The sequence below is a fragment of the Microcaecilia unicolor genome, chromosome 1 (assembly GCF_901765095.1).
Source record: "Microcaecilia unicolor chromosome 1, aMicUni1.1, whole genome shotgun sequence".
Classification (NCBI taxonomy): Eukaryota; Metazoa; Chordata; class Amphibia; order Gymnophiona; family Siphonopidae; genus Microcaecilia; species Microcaecilia unicolor.
This window is the reverse complement of record NC_044031.1, coordinates 237223398-237240619: the sequence shown is the minus strand read 5'-3', so window position 1 is coordinate 237240619 and position 17222 is coordinate 237223398. Positions and strand designations below refer to the sequence as shown.

The 17222-nt window shown below is 40.6% G+C and overlaps 1 protein-coding gene across 1 annotated transcript in view; it reads right to left on the bottom strand.

Moving 5' to 3' along the window:
* Nucleotides 1–17222, bottom strand: part of ELP2 (elongator acetyltransferase complex subunit 2) — a 131273-nt gene that overhangs the window by 27621 nt on the left and 86430 nt on the right. The window contains 4 exon segments of the mRNA XM_030204932.1: nt 2233–2305; nt 5945–6002; nt 11302–11397; nt 12900–12969. Coding sequence (XP_030060792.1) covers nt 2233–2305; nt 5945–6002; nt 11302–11397; nt 12900–12969 — 297 coding nt within the window.

Genomic DNA, 17222 nt, shown 5'->3' with positions numbered 1-17222 from the left:
CTCCCGGACAGCTGGTCTCTGAGCCGTGGGAGAAAAGGCAGCAACGGATGTTGGGTTGGGGCTAGTTAGGGCGAGCCTTGAGCAAAATTGGATGGGCCTGAGCCCGCCCATGGCTACGCCCCTGCTAAGAACGTACCATTTGCTATAGGGATCTTATTATAGTATGATCTACTTTGTCAGAAGTTTATATAAGCATCACTTTAGAGCAGGGGTTCTCAACCCAGTCTCGGGGACACACCCAGCCAGTCAGGTTTTCAGGATACCCACAGTGAATATGTATGAGAAAGATTTATGTTAAGTTATCAAGGGTCTTATAACCTGCCAAATCTTCCAAACGGAATTCAAGGTGAGGTGACAAAATAAATAAAACTGAAACCTAAATCAGGATGTAACAAAATATCAAATTATTTAAAAAAGGAAAATTAAGAAAACAATATACATTAATTATCCATTTTCAGAAAATAAATATGTTTTCAATGCCTTTTGGAAAGTAAAAAAAAAATTAATGAGCGTATCTGAATAAGTAACTTATTCCAAAGACGAATAAAAGAAACCCAAAATGAACCAGATAATAATGCTTTGAAACAAATAAATTTAACAGATGGAAATACCAACAGCAGAAAGTTACATGATTGAGATAAAGCCGAATTTTTCAAGATCTTGAAACTATCCAGAAAACCATTATAGAAACTTAAAAAAAAAAGACGCAAAAATTTAAAATACCTAATGGAGGTAGTGCATGAAAATTTATGTCATGAATCTTCATTGTAAATATCCTGGCTGGTTGTGTCCCGAGGACTGGGTTGAGAACCACTGTTTAGATGCAGTAATTATGGTTTGATGGCTGCTCTGTACTTACACAGAGTATATTCATGGCACAATATCAGTAATATTTATGGTGAACATTGGCCCAATGAGTCAGTTTTCAAAATCCCTGGTTAGTTTGAGTCAAATTTCAGCCAGATCTATCAAGCTAGGTTTGAAGATAATTCACCTAATCTGAGCAGGACAAAATTTCTTGACCTAGATTCAGACCTGCTGTCTTTTTACTTGAGTTGTCTGCTAAATTTACATAGTTAGCAATGAAAATCTACCCTAATCATCTAAACTGAAAAGCATCAGGAATGCCTCCAAAGCTGCCCCCTTTTACGAGCATCTAAATATGAACACTCTGATATTGGACAGTGGGGAAACTTTATTAAAGTACAGGATTACTCAGCGAACTCCATCAATCAACTAGATGAAACCTTTTGAAAATTAATGCTTATACCACAAGTTACATTATTTGACACTTACTTTATCAGAAGGTGAAAACTCTCTTTTAATCAGAGAGGTGCTCCCCATGAATCAGGGTGGGCTTACTGGCAGAGCTGTGTTAGAAATCTTGTACTTTTACAGAGAACTATCCCACAGTACTACTAATCGGAAATATTTTTCCAACACTAAGGGACCCATTTAGTGAGCTGTTAGGCTGTTTTACACAGCTTTTGGTGCATGCTAACAGCAAGTGCATGCTAATTGTCGTATTAAACCAATAATGTAGAAAATGCTATCACAATGCACTAACTGCAGAACCGAAGCACTCTTTAATATATATAGAAAGCCTAAAGATGTTAGGGCTCTTCAGCTTGGAAAAGATATGGCTCAGTTGAGATATGATTTAGGTCTACAAAATCCTGAGTGGTGTAGAATGAGTAGCAGTGAATCAAATTTTTACTCTTTCAAAAAGTACAAAGACTAGGGGACACTCATGAAGTTACATGGAAATACTTTTAAAACAGATAGGAGGGAATATTATTCAGTCAACAAATAGTTAAGCTCTGGAACTAACTGCCGGAGGAAGTGGTTAACAGCTGTTAGTGTACCTGGGTTTAAAAAAAAAAGTTTTGGACAAGTTTCTGGAGGAAAAGTCCACAGTCTTCTATTGAGATAGACATGGGAAAGCCACTGCTTGTCCTGGGATTGGTAGAATGGAATGTTGCTATTATTTGGGTTTCTGCCAGGTACTTGTTATCTAGATTGGCCATTGTTGGAAACAGGTTGCTGGGCTAGATGGACCATTGGTCTGACCCAGTATGGTTATGTTCTTATGTAATTATAATAAACACAGATAAGGATTCCACACTATAATATAGAGATTCCGAAATATGATTTTCATGATGTATAGCATTAGTTGTGAATTAGTGCATAGTCATTCTACTATGACTTCTCATATCATAAAACTTATTTTACCTTACAGGCTGAGGCAACCACGGTGCCTACATTATTGCAGGCGACACAAAATATTTCATAACCATGTCCATACCTAAAATGAACAAAAATTAAATCAACAAAATGAACACACTCAAGATACTCTGTAAATCTATTATGGGAGATAACATCTGTACAATTGTTACAGAAAAACTTATAAACTCACTTATGGCTATGCTATTTTAATGATTTTTACTATAATAGAAATTTATTAATTCCCTGTTTACATCAATTACCACCCATATATCCTCAAAAGATAATTTTATAAAACAGCATGAGTGAATGGAGCAGCATTTTAAATGCTCAAATTAACGTTTATAAAATTGCCAGGGGGTATATGTGCACAAAAGTAAGCATTCAAAAACATAGCTCCTACTTTTATGCAATATATGCACAGGCATTGGGTGGGGGGGGGGGGGGGGGGGGGGGGGGGGGGGCAGAAATTGCTAATTACGTGTACATTGTATAAAATATGTTCTTAAATGCCCATTCTTACCAGCACACAAACTTAGATAAACTCTGCAGGAACTTTTGGGTATGTATGCTCTATTATAAATGTACATGAGAAGCTGTTAAACTGTGTTAGGGCTTTATGCCACATTATTTGTCCCTTAACATGACTTAAAGGGACCTAATGCAGCTCGTCTGTTTTTACTGTGCTATTTAGGTCGCCAAGGGTTAAACTATAGAGAGATGCAAAACATGCAAATGCAAGTAAAGCAGCTCATTATTATGTAAAAACCAGAATGTGCACAGTTTAAGTTGCATTATGGTCCCAAAATCATGCTAAAATACGCTGGGAGCACTGGCCCTCAAAACTGCAGCCCAATCTTAAAGGAACCACGGGGCTGCTTTTAACCCCCAATCCCCCTCCTTTCAGCAAATGCCTCACGCCCATTACCCATCCTCCAATATGAATCCTTGCAATAAACTGGTCCCTTTCTAAAACTGCATTTACACATGGAAATTGTGAATAAAGTTTTTTAAAATAACCCCCTATGTGTGTTATTTTACTGCTCTTTTCCAACTACTCAAAACAGCAAGTAGAAAGTATTCAGATGCATCTAGTCTGCATATTTTATGCTAATTTTTAAAGGAATATTATCTGGGTAGTTGAAAATTAGCAGTCTATCTGAAAATTACTCCCTCTGTTTACACAGTAAGAAGTTAATGAGGATGGAGACACAGCAGACATCCTTAATTATTTCTTTTTGCTTCCGTATCCACAGTACAAATGCTAGTCAACGAAGAGAATTCAAGAATGTTAAGTTCTAAATTGAGCAAAGAGAAAGACTGTGAACCCTTTAAGCTGGTCTGTGTTTTAGTGCACCTGATACTCAAAACATGATTAGATTCTTATCTAAACCCTAATAACTCCAGGGGCCCTTTTACTAAGATGCGTAAGTGTCTACGCGCACCCAAATGGAGTTACCGCATGGCTACCGCGTGGCTCTTGCGGTAATTTCATTTTTGGTGCGCATCCAATACGCACGGCAAAAAGATAATTTTTATTTTCTGCTGCGTGTATCAGACGCACGTCGTGGCATTTGGTGCACATAGTTCATTAGCACCTGGTTACCGCATGAGACTTTACTGCTAGGTCAATGGCTGGCGGTATGGTCTCAGACCCAAAATGGACGCGCGGCAATTTTCATTTTGCCACATGTCCATTTTTGGCAAAAATTTTAAAAAGGCCTTTTTTATACAGGGGCGCTGAAAAATGATACTCTGTGCGTCAAAAGCCCGCGCCTACACTACCACAGGCCATTTTTCAGTGCACCTTAGTAAAAGGACCCCCCCCAGGGAATAAATAACATAAGAAAAAATAGTATTTTGATTATTTATGCAAACAAACAAAAGATTAATCAGTAAGTATCTTTGTGTGGAAAAATACATGAATCCTTCATTTAGCATCTGGCGACACCTCCTCGAGCACAAAAACCTTCAAATAAGCATTCCTATAACTACTAATCATACCCTAAGGCCCACTTCAGGACCCCACTGGCTCAGTAATGTCTTGGTTTGAGGACCATACCTACTTAGTGTAATAAAGAGGTATACACTGTTGTGTTAGTCCCCAAAAAAACAAGTAGGTAGGTGATCCGCAAGATCTAATATGGTGTAAAAAATGACAGATCTGAAAAACAAGTAGGTAGGCATTCTAGAATTCTATGATTGTTGTAGTGAATACATTTTAATAAGGACTTCTCTGTGTGATTTGCCCCTTTTGTTACACTAAACCATTGTTTATGTTTATTCCACACTTGAAATACCGCCTTCCTGTAGATACAGTCAAAGCAATTTACATATACTATATTGTGTTTGAGCATCCCCTGCTGTGATGGCTGCAACGGTTCCTTCCTAACCCACATAAGCCAGAGATCCCTATGGTGTAGTGTTGATTTACTTTGTGCTGGTGGTAGTTTTGTGTCTACTGTGAAGTTCCCTCAAGCTTTAGTTAGGGTCTTGGTGTAAGCTGAATGTAAAAGCCAGTGGTTCCCCCCCCCCCCCTTTTTTTTTTAACTAACTGCTAATACAAGTGAGCTTGAGGTTTGAACCTTGAACCCAAGCAAACAAAGGAATGAGAGAAGGCCCAATCCGGAGCTCAATACAGTTGAAGATATTATAGGGAAAAGATTCCCTGCTGGAAAGAGTCTAGTGGAAGAGGACAACCTGGAAGAGGGAACAACCCTTTGAAATAGGTTGGCCCAGGACTCAGGAAACGTGGCCCAAGCAGAGCTGAATAGCCATGAAGAGACCACAGATACAGAGATGTAAGATGAGCGACTACACTATATTTACTTAAGACTGCAAAAAATAAGGGAAAAAAACTACCTCAAAAGCAGTGCATGTTTTGCATCCATGCTTAGTAAAGGTAGTTGGAGCATATCTGTCTCTGAATATTTGTGGTAATGAGGGAAATTTATACCTGAGCCTTGAAAGGAAATTCCTTCAAGTCCAGAGTACATTGACCCCCTATATAGCTAAATGCTGTTTTGCGTGAGATGTTTAAGCACACGGCTGAAGGACATGGAATAGTAAGGAGATTGCTATCAGCTGAATAGAGAATACAGGAGGGGGTGGAGGGAATGAGGAAATTGTTGATGTAGGTTGGGGTGGTTATTAGATGGCCTTTGTAGACAAGGAGAAGGATGTTGAATGAAATTACTGATAAGGCACACCAAATATATTTGGAGAAAGCCTTAGCTGTTTTATGGAAATTATGGGATCAGATTCATCCCCCTCTCTAATCCAGACAGCAACACACAATCATTTTTCTGTTGTGTGAATCCACAATAGTTGAGTGTGCAGTTACATAACATTTGGTACTCAATCTACATGACTACTATAGTGTTGTGACAAAATTGATATCAACTTTGATGTTATATGCAAGTTCTCAAGCAAAATCCTCAATAACTAAATTGAACGTTTAGTAAAAATGTCCTCCTCTAAGACTAGTTTGAAGGTGGGTCTTGCAAGTTTCTCTTACCCAACAGATGATGTCCTTCCTGCTATAGCACTCCAAGGTACTGACAGGAAAACGGTATATAAACATGTTCTTTCAGTAATTATAATAAGCTGACACACATCAGTGGACAATACATAATAAAAGGGATAATGCATAATAAAATGGAATATAATCTGATAAAGATATCATTAAGTGCATACAGTAAATGCTGGTACCATAACTTACAGTTTCTGATTTTCAGGCCAGAGTGTATTTTGCAAGAGGTGATCTTCTGTGGGAGGTTCTATAATACAAAAAAACATTTCATTTACAGATGGTTTACAATTTTATTTTTCAAAGACAAATTAATTTTTCAGGGACTAGTTTTTGTTAACCTTGCCTGTTTACTCTTGCTGTATCATTTTTAAGTTAATGAACATTTACATTTGTGAAGGGTGTTGTCTGGCAGTGACAGGAACAAGTTTTATTTTTACCCATAGTCCTGCTTCACTTGTAGCAATACAGTTCAAGATCCTACCCATGTACGTAAACATATCTGAGGGATAATTCAAAATTTACCATTCATAGCAACTTTATCTCAGAACAAATTTTGTGGTATTATTTTGTAGGTTGGATTCTAGATAAATGAAGACTTGAGCTGAGACCATCAAACTTATTTATGCAAGGTTTCAAAGATAATATAATACCATTCAGGAAAACAAACTACTTATACACAACTTCTTCTCTCTCTTTCTCCAATCAGCTGACTTCACAAAAGAACAATATCTCTCTATCTATATCTATCTATCTATATATATATATATATATATATATATATATATATATATACATACACACTGCGTTTTTATAAAAACCTAGAAACAGCTTGTTTCTGCATAACTCTTTCAAAACTTGACCAGTTTCAATAAAACTTAGGATATACCATCCTGAATAAATTTGCAATAAGACTACAGCAAATGTTCAAAATGGCTTCCGTTAACACACACACATGCTTGAGGTCTTTTTCTCCACTGATCAACTGCAGCATCAATGACACCCTGACTTAAGTTGGCCCACACCTCAGCCAGAAGCTGCTGGACAGCGCTTTACAGTGATTTAGCAAGGTGATTAGTCTTTGGATGTAAAACACTATGGATATACATACCACATAGGAGTTTGGCTAAACTTCGCCCTCCTTACCGTCGATACTGTAACACAGGCGCTCAGGAGGTTCGCCAACACTCACTGCAAACTAGATACATGCCCCAACTACTTACTGAAATCAGCCTCTGACCGCTTCATAGTAGATCTCACATCTCACCTAAACTACATGCTTCAGCAAGGTCTCTTTCCGAAGGAAAAGAGTAATATTCTACTCACCCCGATACCGAAGAACACCACAAAAAAAGCAAATGAAATCACCAACTACCGACCAGTAGCATCCACCCCGCTGTCAGTCAAACTGATGGAAAGTATGGTAGCCAAACAATTAACATACTTTATAACCAAACTCTCAATATTACACGAATCACAGTCTGGCCTTCGCCCGTTACACAGCACAGAAACAGTACTACTCACTCTAGCCAAATTCAAGCAGGAAATAGCTACAGGAAACAACATCCTCCTCCTCCAGTTCGACATGTCTAGTGCATTCGACATGGTAAACCATAACATATTAATAAGATTACTTGACGAATTCGGGATTGCTGGCAACACACTTAACTGGATCAAGGGTTTCCTAACCACAAGAATGTATCAGGTAAAGTCAAAATCAAACATATCATCACAGTGGAAAGCAGATTGCGCAGTACCATAAGGCTCACTGCTATCCCCAATCCTTTTCAACCTAATGATGACCCCACTAGCCAAGGCCTTATCTAACCAAGGTCTTAACCCTTTCATCTATGCAGACGATGTCACTACATACATCCCTTACAGATCCACACTGACAGAAATCGCTAACGAAATCAAGACTGGCTTGAATACCATGGACTCTTGGACAAATGCATTTCAACAAAAACTCAATAGAGAAAAAAACTCACTGTCTTATCCTTTCATCCCAACATACCGCGGACAATCCCACAACTATCAACACCCCAGACCACATCCTCCCTGTCTCAGACAGCCTGAAAATCCTCGGCGTAATACTGGACCGCAAAATTACACTAGATAGCCAAGTAAAATCCACAACAAAGAAACTGTTCTACTCAATGTGGAAACTCAAACGTGTGAAACAATACTACCCGAGGGAAACATTTTGCAGCCTGATACAATCGATGGTACTGAGCCATGCTGACAACTGCAATGGAATCTACGCAGGATGCAAAGAACAAATCCTAAAGAAACTTCAGACCACACAAAACACGGCTGCAAGACTCATCTTCGGAAAAACACGATTTGAAAGTGCAAAACCCCTTCGTGAAAAACTACACTGGCTCCCAATCAAAGAACGCATTGCCTTCAAAATCTGTACTATGGTTCACAAAATTATATACGGTGAAGCACCGGATTACATGACAGACTTAATCAACCTACCAGCCAGAAACTCATCCATATCAACATGAACGTACCTAAATCTACACTACCCAAGCTGCAAAGGACTCAAATACAAATCAACTTACGCATCCAGTTTTTCCTACATCAGCACACAACTGTGGAACACACTACCAAAAGACTTGAAAACCATATACGACCATCTACGCTTCAGAAAGACACTTAAGACCCACCTGTTTAAAAAGGCAAACCCTACAGATCCAACGTAAATGCCTGATCTCTGCGACACAACAAAACTAAAGTTCGCAATGGCCATCACCGAACTCTCCCGTCGAACGATTCATTTATGTGGTCCTACCACATGAACCTTACCCTATCACAACTTCACCTTGTATTTATTTACACCGGAGTCTGCAACTGCTTTCCGGCACTATGTAAGCCACATTGAATCTACAAAGAGGTGAGAAACAAATGTAACAAATAAATAAATAAATGGATGGAGGGGAGGGGAAGGGAGTGAGGAGAAATGCTGGATATGGATGGAGGGGAAATTGCTGAATTTAAGGGCAGGATCGGAACACTTTGAGAGCAGATGCTGAAACTGGATAAAGGATAGGGACAGGGTTACAGATGGTAGACAGGACGCATAAGGACACAGGAGGATGGTGGATATGGTGGGAGAAAAAATATCAAATGGAAATAAGACACTGCATAAAACAGAAGACACTGAGACCAAAGCGAATAGAAAAACTAAATGATCAGACCTCAAAGGTAGAAAAAAGTATTTTATTCAGAATTTATTAATTGGAATATGTCAGCTTTTGGAAATGTGCATCTGTGATATTTTGCATGTAAGTTTCAATTTTTCTAGTATTGCTGCATGCTGAGTGACTTCTTGAGGTAACTTTCCAGTTCAGTATTTTGCCTTCATATCTGTTGTATGTGTTTTTCATGTGTGATCAAGGTGCAGTATTCTACTAGCGTGTAGTATTTGCAGCCTTTTTTGTTTTGTTTTTTTCACTAGGTTGTGTACTGGTGTTTTAGAGCCCGGTGTAATTACGTGTGCCTTTCCATGCATAAGGTTGTAGCTCGTCCTGTCCTTGGAATTAGTGCTGTTATGATTTGGTAAGGTTATGAGTGTGTTTTTGCACAAGTTTGTGTATAGTGTTTTGCAGTGGAAAGATTGTGTGTTAGCCTTACTGAGGTGGCACCAAAACATCAGAAAGGGTGTAAGGCCTAAATCATGATACACTACCTCTTGAAGCATCTACATATGGTCGTTAATAAAAGGAGCTCATTGTGAACACTATCCACCCTAAAAGAGTGTTTTATGGCTCTACATGAGAATTGTGATATTATGATCCCTTGTTTTATATTGTTGACAGTCTGCATTTTCCCTATGGGTGGTATATTGGTGTATTAAGGTCTGCCCAGTGTAATATTTATGGTACAGTAAGGTTCTGAGTGTGTTTTTGCACAAATTTGTGCATAGTGTTTTGCAGTTGAGCGATTGTGGTTAGTATATGCTTTGAGCATCCACTTTATTCTTTGACATATGATACATATCTAATATCTAAATTTAATAAAAGGTATTAATTGCGACTATTTTATTTTTACTTATTTTTTTTCTGTGTGTTGTCAGACAATTATGGAGGTAAGCTCCACCCCTGGCCGCACCCATAACCCCACCCCCTTTAGCCTCCCCAATCAGTTGGGCCACCGACCGCCTATGGGCAACTCGGAGCTAACATGTTTTTTTCACATTTCTCTCCCAGGTTTTTCCTGCTTCCTTGTTCCCTACCACACCTCTCTTGGGGCCCCTTTTACTAAGCCGCGTAGGCGCCTACATGCGTGCCAAATTGGAGTTACCGCTTGGTTAATACGTGGCCCTTGCGGTAATTTCAATTTTGGTGCATGTCCGCTACGCGCATCTGAAATATATATTTTATTTTCTGGCGCAAGTGGCATTTGACACATGTAGGTCATTACCGCCCAGATTCTTTACCGCTAGGTCTATGGCAATTTTGATTTTGCTGCACGCCCATTTTTCGGCAGGAAAAAGAGGCCTTTTTTTTTTACAGGCGTGCTAAAAAATGGGTCAGCGCATGCCCAAAACCCACGCTTACACTACCGGAAGCCACTTTTCAGTGCGCCTTTGTAAAAGGACCGCTTGACCAGATGCATTTTTCGTTTTCAGCTTGTGATGTCTACTATCCACATAGTGTGGGGCACACATTTTCCACAGTCCCAGGGTCCTCATACTGCCAGTCATTTCCTACTTCTAGTAACATCCTACGCATTTCTATGCTCTCACTGGTTCTACTGAATGGTAAGTCTCTGCATTCAAAGACCACCCTAGTCCAAGACGCTATAATTTATTTTTAAGTTTCACATACTATATAAGCTTACTCTTGTCCAAGAAAAACAGAAAGAAACATACTATAAACAATAAATGCTATACAACACAGAAAACAGACACTATAATTTTTAATTCCCCTTTATAGTCCTGGGTCACTGAAACCTGGCTGCACAGAGGTGAGGAGCTGCTTGCCCCAGTGCCTTCCCTCAGACTATGCGGCTTTCTCCCTAGAGCATATGGGGGTGGGGGGGGGGGGGGGGGGTTGCTGTTTTTTTCACCCACTTCTTTTCCAGTTTCGGAACTACTTCCTATCCTATCCAGTCCCTTACTCCTTTGTGTACACTCCTGCTCTCCCCTTCATATTCTCTTGCTTTATCTCCCTCGTTCCTTGATGTCGCTACCTTGGATTCTGTTTTTCAGTCACTGCCTGATATGGTGGTACGCTTCAAAATCTACTTACCTTGGTTGACTTTAATTTCCATAGGAATAGTCCACCAGCAGCTGGTAAATGCATAACTGGATTTGAATAATTACCCAGTGTCTAATTTTGTACCAAGTACAGGTTATATAAGTTTCTATTTACTTAGTCACAATTTCACCAGGGATGCATAAAGCTTTTCACAGAACTATATACAGAGATATATATAGATACAGAATGCATGTATTTATATAAATATACATAATGAGTGACACGAACACACATACACAGAAACATTCATTATATAAGAAACACCAAAGTCCCATTTTGTACCTGTGAGGTTCATTGGTAGAAAGTAAACCTGGGAATATTGGTCTGAAGGACTACTGAACTTGTACTCTTCGTCAACAGATTGTGTAGACAAATCTCCTGTCCAAAAAAAGGTCTTTTTAATTCTGTGTATTCTACCAAAGTCAGCAAATATGTTACAATATAAGGACAATTTTCAAAAGGTAATTTACCTGTATAAATTAAATCATTTTTCAAAAACTGCCCCACCTTCCCTGAGGTAAAGTTTGTGAACTGAGCAGACACATTCCCTGGGGCGGGGTTACAAAGGGAATGCTAGAAAGCATACAGCTTCACAAAACTCTGCATGTTGTTTGGAAAGGCAATGGTATCTGTAGAAAAAAAACTGATAAAGATCTCTGTGGGTGCTTTTTCTCTAGGCAATTCTCATACAGAAAATATACACATACTTTCTCTTTGAAAACTGGTGTAGGGTATGTAGGTTAAAGAACCTGTCTTGAAAACTGCCTCAACTATATTAGACAAGTAATCTGCTTGTTTTTGGTAAGAGGGAAGTAAATGATTGAATCTGAAGCTGTCTACTAACTTACATTTAGGTGCTAAATAATTGTTCCTTCAAAAATAAATAAAAACTGTATGCTTTGTGAACCTTTAAAAAGCAGACAAAACAAGTTATGTTACTGCTCTGTATCAATTACACAAATTTTAACTAACCAATTATAGATATGCCAAACTTTGATTCTTCTCTTTGGTCAAGCAGGAGCTGGGGACTGTAGATATCCTTCACAGACCTTAGAAGGAAAAGAATCTCTACCACAACAGTAACACTTACCCCCTTATTCTAGAAAGTTGCATGCCCAAATTTGTCACTAGTGCATACATTTGTGTGCATAAATTATAGAATAAGGTCAGTTTTGCACGTCACTTAGTTTAATAATAAACCAATCAGTGTTAAGAATCAATAGGTTATAATTTGCGACAATTGGTACAATTAGTGGTTACATGTGCAATTGCCCTTAGTCGTTAAAAGTTACACACTCAAATTCCAGAGAATGCAACTCCAAGGGAGGTGTCAGGCAGTTACATGAGCAGGTTATAGAATACTAATATTTTTATGTGCTTACCTGTCTACATTTAGGCATGAGAATTCATGACAGTCATTGATCTAGCAAAAGTGCTCACACCTAAATATGGTCTTAACACTAGTATTCCATAACAGAAGTTTCAACACAACTGTCGTTCTAGAATTCACATTTAGCACACATCATCCCGGTACCTAACTTTAGGTGGTCTATCCCAAATTACCCCCCTACTGGCTAACTTAAGGACACACGTGCCAATTCTGGAGGGAATTATCATGGTTATTCAACCAAAAAGCTGATGCTATAATGGATTAACTAGAAGAAAGGTGTTAATTAGTAAGAAAACTACTGGTAGCCATACATGACAGCACACGGCATCTTGCCTCAGATACCTTCCTCCTGTCTTGCCATAAATGTTAGCAAGGAGGGTTAGAGAGCACTTGGAATTAGCAGGAAGTGCAAGGAGACGGAAGGCTGCTTCCTGGTGAAAATAAAAACACATATAATTGAACAATAAATAAAATTATACTTAAATCTTACCTTGAAATACAGCTTTATTAGATAAACCTAAAGCAGGTACAGTGGCTCCTTCTGGAAGGTCAATTTTTTTCTGAAAAAGAACCAAATATAAAAAGGAAAAGATGTAAATGCAACATAATACACACATAAAAAATAAACATAAATATAATGTTTAGAAACTCATTTGTGATCTGCTTATGATAGTTCTTTTTATTGAACTAGAAAAATATATTCTTATAAATTAAAAAAAAATATGGTGTTATGACTGTTTCCAAACTAAATGGTTCGCTACATTAGTAACCAGCTCCGGAAACCTAGAAATTCAATGCAAAAGCCCAGACATGGCCCAGCCTTGAATTTCCTTGCATAATGCCGGCAGCAGTCAGCAAAATGCTGAGCGCAGCTGGCTAAATAAATTTCGACCCCTATGTTTTTAAACCTTTTTTTGAATGTTCAATAGCACCTCTGAAACTGCAACAACACTGGCATAACTTAGGACCAAATATTGTTTGTTTAGTGATAGAACAGTCCATTTTGAGTTTGATAATAGGACGGGATGCACTGAAGAAGTTGTGGAAATGTAAGGCTCTCTTCTCCTTCAGTCCAAATTATGAAGATATAATCTATGCACCAGTAACATCTGAAAAGTTTGTAGTGGTAGCTGTTTAGGGATGTGCTCTACAATTCTGACGTCAAAAGGGTGTCATAATGTGGTGCCACTCTGGTGCCCACAGTGGTTCCCATAATCTGTAAATAAATGGGATTATTGAAGCTAATGTGGCTGTGGGCTAGGATGAATTCAATTCGTTTTGCCACAGTTTCTACTATGTATTCATGGTCCACAGATGTTGCCTTTAGGAGCTGTAACATGTTGGCTGTGCTGTCTGCATGGGGCATGTTACTCTTCAGTGATTCCACATCCATTCTGACAAGGAGGGCCTCAGGTGGCAGTTGTTCAAGTTTTTTATTTATTTGTTTGTTTTTGTGTTTAACTTGTTCAGAAAATCAGTAGTATCTTGTAAGAAGTTATTTGTCTTTTTCATTAAGGGCTTGAGGATCATTTCTGTTAGTCCAAATATATTATCCACATTTGCTAATACCACATATAAAAAGCCTGCCAGGATTCCTATGTCTACGTATTTTAGGTAACATGTAAGTGGTGGCAACAGAGGGCGGTTTGGTATCACGCTGTCCAGCTGAGACAGTATGTTTATGTTTAAATGGTTAACAATTTTCAATTTTCTATATTCTTGTGTTGGATCCTTGTTAAATTTCTTGTAATATGTGGTACGAGTTGCCTATACCATTCTTCTGTGTATTTAGAAACACAGAACCTAGAAACAGGACAGAAGATAAGGGCCAAACGGCCCATCCAGCCGGCCCATCCTCAGCAACCACTATTCTCCTCCTTTCCCTAAGAGATCCCACATGCCTGCCCCACACTTTCTTACATTCAGTCACAGTCCTTGTCTCCACCACCTCCATTGGGAGGTTATTCCATGTGTACACCACCCTTTATGTGAAAAAGTATTTTCTTAGATTACTCCTGTGGGTGTTGACTAGGGAGGGCCCAAAATCAGGATGTCCAACAGTAATTACCGAACAGGAAGAAATGTACAAGCCTAAAAAGGACATCCTAAGTTATACATGTTTCAGCTGTGTCCAGAGTACAAAAAGGTGCTCCGATTTAACAGCTGGCCACTGGAAAGATTAAGGCATGGCATCTCCTTAATCTTCCAGTGATTGCTGTCCCCCTCCCTCTCCAATGGAAGTGAAACTGAAAGGGGATGCCAGACTTCATGACAACTTCAGGTATTATCGGCATTAACAACAAAGCAAGAAACACATATGAGGAGTAGCCTAGTGGTTATTGCAGTGGACTGTAAACCAAAGGGATCAGAGTTCAAATCCAACTTTAACTCATTTTTTGTTGTGAGCCCTCCAGAAATACCATACCTAAATAAAAGCCACCTGCAAGCCTGAAGGCTATTCAAGTGTGATGCAGAATGGAACAATTGTGTTAGTGGAAACTAGGCCCACATAGCTGTGAATTGGGCTTTAAGGCCTCTCCCTAGATAGTCAAGGCCTTACTTTGGGCAACATTATCTGACATGTTTTATACTGCTCTGTCTCTGAATCCCCATGCCACAGCCAGAGACCTTTACCTGCTCCCTTATCAGTTAGTAACCAAGGGACAGAAACATTCCTTTTTCTGTGTACTTGCATGCTACCTTGGCCAGGCTCTGTTTACATGTGCATATTTCAACTGGTCATCCTGGTCAGTTCCTGCCTCACAATGCTGGGCAGAGCAGGAAGCGAATGCTACATACCTGTAGAAGGTATTCTCCGAGGACAGCAGGCTGATTGTTCTCACTGATGGGTGACGTCCACGGCAGCCCCTCCAATCGGAATCTTCACTAGCAAAGTCCTTTGCTAGCCCTCGCGCGCATGCGCGGCCGTCTTCCCGCCCGAAACCGGCTCGAGCCGGCCAGTCCAGTATGTAGCAAGACAATACTCTTAAGGGAAGACACAACTCCAAAGGGGAGGCGGGCGGGTTTGTGAGAACAATCAGCCTGCTGTCCTCGGAGAATACCTTCTACAGGTATGTAGCATTCGCTTTCTCCGAGGACAAGCAGGCTGCTTGTTCTCACTGATGGGGTATCCCTAGCCCCCAGGCTCACTCAAAACAACAACCATGGTCAATTGGGCCTCGCAACGGCGAGGACATAACAGAGATTGACCTAAAAAATTTTACCAACTAACTGAGAGTGTAGCCTGGAACAGAACAAACAGGGCCCTCGGGGGGTGGAGTTGGATCCTAAAGCCCAAACAGGTTCTGAAGAACTGACTGCCCGAACCGACTGTCGCGTCGGGTATCCTGCTGCAGGCAGTAATGGGATGTGAATGTGTGGACAGAAGCCCACGTCGCAGCTTTGCAAATTTCTTCAATGGAGGCTGACTTCAAGTGGGCTACCGACGCAGCCATGGCTCTAACATTATGAGCCGTGACATGACCCTCAAGAGCCAGCCCCGCCTGGGCGTAAGTGAAGGAAATGCAATCTGCTAGCCAATTGGATATGGTGCGTTTCCCTACAGCCACTCCCCTCCTATTGGGATCAAAAGAAACAAACAATTGGGCGGACTGTCTGTGGGGCTGTGTCCGCTCCAAGTAGAAGGCCAATGCTCTCTTGCAGTCCAATGTGTGCAGCTGACGTTCAGCAGGGCAGGAATGAGGACGGGGAAAGAATGTTGGCAAGACAATTGACTGGTTCAGATGGAACTCCGACACGACCTTTGGCAAGAACTTAGGGTGAGTGCGGAGGACTACTCTGTTATGATGAAATTTGGTGTAAGGGGCCTGGGCTACCAGGGCCTGAAGCTCACTGACTCTACGAGCTGAAGTAACTGCCACCAAGAAAATGACCTTCCAGGTCAAGTACTTCAGATGGCAGGAGTTCAGTGGCTCAAAAGGAGGTTTCATCAGCTGGGTGAGAACGACATTGAGATCCCATGACACTGTAGGAGGCTTGACAGGGGGCTTTGACAAAAGCAAACCTCTCATGAAGCGAACAACTAAAGGCTGTCCTGAGATCGGCTTACCTTCCACATGGTAATGGTATGCACTGATTGCACTAAGATGAACTCTTACAGAGTTGGTCTTGAGACCAGACTCAGACAAGTGCAGAAGGTATTCAAGCAGGGTCTGTGTAGGACAAGAGCGAGGATCTAGGGCCTTGCTGTCACACCAGACGGCAAACCTCCGCCAATGAAAGAAGTAACTTCTCTTAGTGGAGTCTTTCCTGGAAGCAAGCAAGATGCGGGAGACACCCTCTGGCAGACCCAAAGAGGCAAAATCTACGCCCTCAACATCCAGGCCGTGAGAGCCAGAGACTGGAGGTTGGGATGCAGAAGAGCCCCTTCGTCCTGCGTGATGAGGGTCGGAAAACACTCCAATCTCCACGGTTCTTCGGAGGATAACTCCAGAAGAAGAGGGAACCAGATCTGACGCGGCCAAAAAGGAGCAATCAGGATCATGGTGCCTCGGTCTTGCTTGAGTTTCAACAAAGTCTTCCCCACCAGAGGAATGGGAGGATAAGCATACAGCAGACCCTCCCCCCAGTCCAGGAGGAAGGCATCCGATGCCAGTCTGCCGTGGGCCTGAAGCCTGGAACAGAACTGAGGGACTTTGTGGTTCACTCGAGATGCGAAGAGATCCACCAAGGGGGTGCCCCACGCTTGGAAGATCTGGCGCACCACTTTGGAATTGAGCGACCACTCGTGAGGTTGCATAATCCTGCTCAGTCTGTCGGCCAGACTGTTGTTTACGCCTGCCAGATATGTGGC